Source organism: Cucurbita moschata, unplaced genomic scaffold, assembly GCF_002738365.1.
Source record: "Cucurbita moschata cultivar Rifu unplaced genomic scaffold, Cmos_1.0 Cmo_Scf00012, whole genome shotgun sequence".
Taxonomy (NCBI): domain Eukaryota; kingdom Viridiplantae; phylum Streptophyta; class Magnoliopsida; order Cucurbitales; family Cucurbitaceae; genus Cucurbita; species Cucurbita moschata.
The window spans coordinates 1,955,823-1,963,297 of record NW_019268528.1 but is presented as its reverse complement, the minus strand read 5'-3'; the positions used below and the strand labels follow the sequence as shown (position 1 = coordinate 1,963,297).

At 35.9% G+C, this 7,475-nt stretch overlaps 1 protein-coding gene across 1 annotated transcript; it reads left to right on the top strand.

Annotated features, from left to right (window-relative positions):
* The first annotated feature begins 2,501 nt into the window (after positions 1-2,501).
* Positions 2,502-7,124, top strand: LOC111450335 (linoleate 9S-lipoxygenase 6-like). Its single transcript, XM_023090405.1, has 9 exons — positions 2,502-2,832; positions 2,909-3,198; positions 3,660-3,897; positions 3,986-4,324; positions 4,420-4,505; positions 4,586-4,693; positions 4,771-5,075; positions 5,166-5,429; positions 6,179-7,124. The coding sequence occupies exons 1-9, from the start codon at positions 2,538-2,540 to the stop codon at positions 6,930-6,932; spliced, it is 2,679 nt and encodes an 892-aa protein (XP_022946173.1). The 5' UTR covers positions 2,502-2,537; the 3' UTR covers positions 6,933-7,124.
* The last annotated feature ends 351 nt before the right edge of the window (positions 7,125-7,475 follow it).

Sequence of the window (7,475 nt, the reverse complement as noted above, 5' to 3'; positions counted from 1 at the left end):
ATAATGGGGTCATTTACTGAGTATTTTTAAATACTCAATCCTACGATAAACATTTCTCTAGGTAAAGGAAAGGTAGTAATTTTCATTCTTGGTAAGTCTTTCTTAGTCATCTTATCCTCATAATCGCTCTCATTCAGATGTGATCTCAGTTCATTCAAGGTATCATATTTACATGATGGAATAATACTATGATCAGAGATTATATGTTTAAAAACAAGATACGTGAGAATAATATCTACGTATTTTGATTTACTTGGGACTTATTTATGGTTTTTTGTTGTTTGTTTTGAAATATAAGCTTAGAAATGTAGAGTAGAAAGTTAAAAATATTTTACCAAGTTGGTATACGTGAAAATGTAGGGAATTAGGGTTTCTTACACCTTAAGTTATTTATGAAAATCTTGTCATGATTTAATTATTTCAACAATAAAATATATTGAAATATTGAAAGTATCTATTAATTCCTTAAATTTGGAATTAAATTTAACAAAGGTGAGAAATGGGTTCTTATCTTCGATTTAAAGTAATTGATGAAAATATTTAATGATTTTGTATATGATTCTTTAAAAAAAAAAAAAAATAGTAACATTATGAGATCATGTTTAAATACTATTATTAAATAATAAACTCAACTCGAGATAAAAACAAAATTGGGTTTAGCTGATTGTTCAATTTTTTTTAAATAAATGTAAAATTTTATTATTGGTAAGATTTATTTATTTATTTTCAAGCATTAAATTAAATCTATATATTTTGAAAACTTATATGTTAAAGATTTAAAATTTTGTTTATAAAAGTTGTCGAAGAATAAATAATAAGTTCAGGTTTCCTCAAGATTCATATAGTTGGGAGAGGTTTTCCTTTCAGAATTCCTTTAAGGATTTTTAAAACGTGTCTAATGAGTAGAGATTTACACACCCTTATAAATAATGTTTCGTTCTTTCTTTAATTGACGTGAGATCTCACCATTATGAAATTAAATAACTATATAATTGAATATATAAATAATAATAAATTCGAGTTGGTTTGATTTACCTGTGATCTAACCCAACTCATAAATTTTTATTTGTTTGAACTCAATTCAACTCAACTCAAATAAGTTGATAACCCGACCCATACCGTCCAAGTTGGTTTGGTTGGATTGATCGTACTATTGATCACCAAATTTTTTTAACACTCACAGAAGCGATCAAAATTTTTTAGTACGGTACCTCGTGTTATTTTCGAAATCTTTAACAAATTTACCCATCTAGTTTGATGTTCATCCACTAAAACATTAATATCTCTATCAAAATCCTCCAAGTAAAAATTAATTTTTAAAAGTTATTTATAAAACTCTATAGTAAGTTTGTAGATAGTTCTTTGAAGTAAAATTTGAATGTTTGAAGAATCATATATAGGAATATTGAAAGTACATGAAGCATTATACAAAATGAAAGGTTCTCTCAACTTTAAAGAAAGTAAATAGGATACTTTTGTCCTTTCAATTATGTATGTTTTGATTAACCCATTCTTAATATTTAGGAAAATATCATCCATAATCCAACTTTTTTTTTTTTTAAGTTACCTAATCTTTTGATTCATATAATACATACTTTAAATCCATTGAACTTGTAGAAGCCTAATTTCATCTTTTGTTCGGGGATTTTTCTTTCAAGCGAGTTTACATGTGACTAAATGATAAGATCCGACAAATATTATCTATAAAATTAAAAGCTAGCACAGATATTAAGTGTGAGATTCCACACGAGTTGGGAATGAGAGAACGAAACATTTTGGATAAGGGTGTAGAAACCTCTCCCTAGCAGACATCTTAAAAACCTTGAGGGTAAGCTAAAAAAGGAATAACCAAATAAGAAAATACCTATTAACGGTGGGCTTGAGCCATTACAAATGTTATCATACCCAGACACCAGGCGATGTGCCAGCTAGGAGGTTGAGCCATGAATGGAGTGTACATGAGGTGGTGTGTCAATAAGGATGTCAGCCTTGAAAGGGGTAGATTGAGGGTCCCACATCGATCGGAGAAAAGAACGAGTGCCAACGAGGACGTTGGACCCTTAAGAGGGGTAGATTTTGAGATTCCACATCGGTTGGGGGAATGAGGATGTTGGACCCTAAAGGGGAGTGAATTGTGAGACCCCATATTGATTAGGGTGATTGGGAGAATGAGCGCCAACGAATATACTAGATCCAGAAACGAGGTAAATCGTAAGATCCCACATTGATTAGGGCTCCTTGTAGATTTTTTTTTTTTTAGCTCCAGAAGTTTTATAAGAAATAATTAAACTAATTATCATTCCAAATATTCTAATTGAACTAAAAAAAGGAAAAAAAAAAGTGATGCAATGAACAGTGAAAGGTACAAATAGAGGCCATTGTTTGGGCAATTTTCTTTTTGATCTTTCAAAGAATCTTGACACACAGCTTGAAGATCAGAAATCACCAACTTTTTGGTGTTATAAATAGCATACCAATTTCACCTTCTCCAAACCACCTTCTTTCAAGTTATTGCAAACAGAGAAACAAAAGAGAGAATGTTTGGGATTGGGAAAAACCTTATAGGGGATGCCCTTAAAACCACCGGCGACGTTCTTAGAACTACCGGGGACGTTGCTGGGTCGGTCGTAAATGCTGGAGGGAACATCGTCGACCGTGCCACTGATATCGGTCGGATCGGGAAGAAGAAGATTAAAGGGAAGGTGATTTTGATGAGAAGCAATGTTTTGGACTTCACTGAGCTTCACTCCAGTGTTCTTGATGGGGTCACTGAGCTGTTGGGCAGTGGAATTGTGCTGGAACTCGTGAGTGCAACTCATGTTGATCGCCATTGTAAGTGTTCCTTTGAATTATTTTGTGGGCATTGTTATTGCTTTGTTGGGGTTTGATGAGTGTTGTTATTGAATAGCTAACGATCCACGAGGGAAAGTTGGGAGGCGTGCTTATTTGGAGAGGTGGCTAACCTCACTGCCACCATTATTTGCTGGCGAGTCAGTGTTCCAAATCAACTTTGAATGGGAAGAAGATTTTGGATATCCAGGAGCCTTCTATATAAGAAATGGGCATACAAGTGAGTTCTTTCTCAAGTCACTCACTCTTGAGGATGTTCCTGGCTATGGAAAAGTCCATTTCGATTGCAATTCATGGGTTTACCCTCAACGACGATACAACAAAGATCGTATTTTCTTTGCTAATAAGGTAATTAATTAATCAATTTGTTACTCTGGTCAAGAATCACATATCTCTACAATGGTACGGTATGATATTGTCTCATAGTTTTGTTTTTTGTTTTCACAAAGTGTCTCATAACAATCGAGATGTATTTATTTACTTATAAATTCATGATCAACCACGACACTTGAGTCACTTTTGACTACACTTTCATGGGTTCAAACTTCTTAGTTCGACATTTGAGAATTCTATTGACATGGTTAAATATAGGGTACGTCTCTGAAATCAAGTTAGAAATCACAGATCTCCACAATGGTATGATATTATTCATTTTGAGCATAAGCTCCCGTGGCTTTGCTTTTGGTTTCTCCAAACGGCCTTTTACAAATGGAAATGTATTCCTTACTTATAAACTCATGATCAACCCCTTGATCAGTCGATTTGAGACTCCTCTCCCAACAATCTTCAACAAAACCCTTGTTTTGCAGACATATCTTCCGAGTGAGACACCAGCCCCACTTCGCAAGTATCGAGAGGAAGAATTGATCAATCTTAGAGGAAATGGAAAGGGAGAGAGAAAAGAATGGGATAGAATTTATGACTACGATGTCTACAATGACATAGCCGATCCTGATGGTGGAAACAGTCTTGTTCGTCCTATTCTTGGAGGGAACAAATATCCTTATCCTCGTAGAGGAAGAACGGGAAGACCACTTTGTAGAAGAGGTTGAAATATTTGGATTTTAAACGAGTTTTAAATATTAGAGCTAGTTTTTATTCATATGATAATAGTGTTTGGGAATGAATTTTGCAGATCCCAGTTATGAGAGCCGATTGCAATCAGTGGTAGGGTTAAACATTTATGTGCCAAGAGATGAAAACTTTGGACACTTAAAGATGGCAGATTTTCTTGGGTATGCATTGAAGGCACTTACTAAAAACATCAAACCAGGCCTTGAAGGTATAGTTAGTCGAACTCCAGGAGAATTTGACAGCTTCAAAGAACTACATAATCTCTATGAGGGAGGATTTCCCATTCCATTTAATGCCTTTAGAGACCTCACTAATGGCCTCACCCCGCCCATGTTCAAAGAACTTTTAAGGACGGATGGTGAAAGATTTCTTAAATTTTCGGTTCCTCGTGTTGTCAAAGGTATAAGCGGATATTTGTTTTAACCCGTTGAACTAATGTTCGAGTGAGTTCACTATTTATCCACACTAACATGTTTTTTAACAAACTCGTGATAGATGATAAGTCTGCGTGGAGAACTGATGAAGAATTTGCAAGGGAAATGTTAGCGGGAGTCAACCCTATAATCATTAGTCGTCTTCAAGTAATTCTTCTCATATATATTTACTTATCTCCGTGTTTTCCTTTTTTAAGTGTTTATTTATATTTTTCTTCCCTTCATAGCAATTTCCGCCATTAAGCAAGCTTGACCCTTCCGTTTACGGAAATCAAGATAGCACTATCTCGGAAGAACACATAAAGTATGGTCTGAATGGACTCAGCGCCAATGAGGTAATTCGTGAAGTTCACTAAATTTTCAAAAAATGTTAGAACGAGCTAATGAAATAATTGATTTGGTCAATCGATAGGCAATCGAGCAAAACAAGCTTTACATTTTGGATCATCACGATGCGTTGATGCCATATCTTAGAAAGATAAATTCAACATCTACAAAGACTTATGCCACAAGAACACTCTTGTTGTTACAAGATGATGGGACTTTGAAGCCATTGGTTATTGAGCTGAGCTTGCCACACCCTCAAGGAGATAGACATGGTGCCATTAGTAAACTATACTTTCCAGCTGAAGAAGGAGTGGAAAGCTCCATTTGGCAATTGGCCAAAGCTTATGTAGCTGTGAACGACGTTGGGTACCATCAGCTTAATTCTCATTGGTATAGACTTCGTAAAATTCAAGAATCATCGATATCAATTTTTCATATTCATTCTTTAATTTTACGTTCGACACTTCAAAATTATTGTAGGTTGTTCACACATGCCGTAGTCGAGCCATTTGTGATCGCAACACACCGACAATTAAGTGTGCTTCATCCAATTCATAAGTTACTAATTCCTCATTTCAAAGACACCATGTTTATAAATGCACTTGCAAGGCAAGTTCTTGTTAACGCTGGTGGGATAATTGAAGACACCCATTTCCAATCAAAATACGCCATGGAACTATCTTCTTATATATATAAGGATTGGAATTTCATTGAACAAGCATTGCCAATGGATCTTATCAAGAGGTAAATCTTCGATCATAATTGTTACAAATTACTAACATATTATCCACTTTGAGCATAAACTCTCGTACATTTGCTTTGGGCTTCTCCAAAAAGCCGCATGTCAATGGAGATACATTCTTACTTATAAATCTAGGATCATTCCCTAAATTAGTCCATGTGAGATTGCTTCCCAATAATCCTCAACAATCCTCCCCTCGAACAAAGTACATTATAGAGTCTGTCCTAAGTCCTATGGAGCTCTCGAATAGCCTTCCCTTAATTGAGGCTTGACTCCTCTAGAGTCCTCGAACAAAATACACCATTTATTCTACACTTGAGTCACTTTTGACTACACCTTCGAGACTCATAATTTCTTTGTTCAACATTTGAGGATTCTATTGGCATGGCTAAGTTAAGGGCATGACTCTGATAGATTGTTGAACACAATTCTTTATGAGCAACCCTAGCATTTTTTTATTAAGACCAATCGAGAATAGATTACAAGACAACTATAGAATACTACGGTTCTCTATGCTTTGTATTTCTTGTGATAAAAACCTAGTAGGGTGAAGGGTATTTATAGGAGAGACTAGACAATTTATTCCTATCTAAATCTTTTTTCTAAAATATTTACATATTTTTATTTTTAAAATACCTAAATCATTTTCGTGAAATAAATATACAATTGGCCCATTCAATTATTGGGTTAGTAATGATATTTTAACGTACTTCATGAATTTAAATCCCGATTGTGTTTGATTTTCTTGTAGAGGATTGGCCATACCGGACTCAAATTCTCCACATGGACTCAAGTTGTTGATAGAAGATTATCCATTTGCTGTTGATGGGCTTGACATTTGGTCAGCAATCAAGAATTGGGTAGCAAACTATTGCTCTCTATACTACAAAGACGATGAGGCAATTCAAAACGACGCTGAACTCCAATCATGGTGGAAGGAAGTAAGAGAAAAAGGTCACGCAGACAAGAAAAATGAGCCCTGGTGGCCAAAAATGCACACCATAGCCGAGCTAGTTGAATCATGCACCATCATCATATGGATTGCTTCAGCTCTTCATGCAGCCGTCAACTTTGGACAATATCCATATGGAGGGTTTGTTCCCAATAGACCAACTATAAGTCGTAGATTGATGCCTGAAGTAGGCAGCTCTGAGTATAAAGAACTTGAGGCAAACCCTGAGAAGGCATACTTGAGGACAATCAACTCTCAAATACAATGTCTTGTCGGGATGTCGGCTATTGAGATTTTATCAAGGCATGCTTCGGACGAGGTGTATCTTGGACAACGAGCTAGCATTGAGTGGACATCGGATAAACATGCATTGGAAGCTTTTGAGAGGTTTGGAAAAGAGGTATATCAAGTGGAAGAACGAATTATGGAGAGGAATCGTGATATCAACTTGAAGAATCGAAGTGGGCCAGCTAATTTTCCTTATACCTTGCTCATTCCATCGAGTAGTGAAGGACTCACTGCAAGGGGGATTCCCAATAGCATCTCCATTTGAAGCAATGAAGGATGTTTTGTAAGCTCCAAGTATGTGGTGTGCAATTTGAATTTGTGTGTGTTTTTGAGTTTGAAGTACGGCTACGTTTTGAGCTACTCGCTATTATTAAGAATAAAAGAGTATGCTTAAGGTAGCTTTATGTATGGGCTTGCCTATGTGTGTGTTATGGAATAAAATGTTACGTTCTTATGATCAAGTGTTTTTGCATAACTATGAATATTGAAAAAGGCCGATCTCTGAGTCATAATATTGTTTCAAGTAAAACATATTTGTAACCGTCCAAGTCTACCGTTAGCAAATATTATCCTTTTTGGGCTTTCACTTTCGAGCTTCCGCTCAAGGTTTTTAAAACGTGTCTACTAGGGAGAGATTTTCATACTCTTATAAAGAATGTTTTGTTCTTCTCCCCAACCGCCGTGAGATCTCACAATCCACCCCCGCCCCCTCCCACATCCTTTAGAGCCCAGCGTCCTTGCTGGCACTCGTTCCCTCCTCCAATCGATGTGGGATCTCACAATCCACATCCCTTCGGGGTCCAGCCCT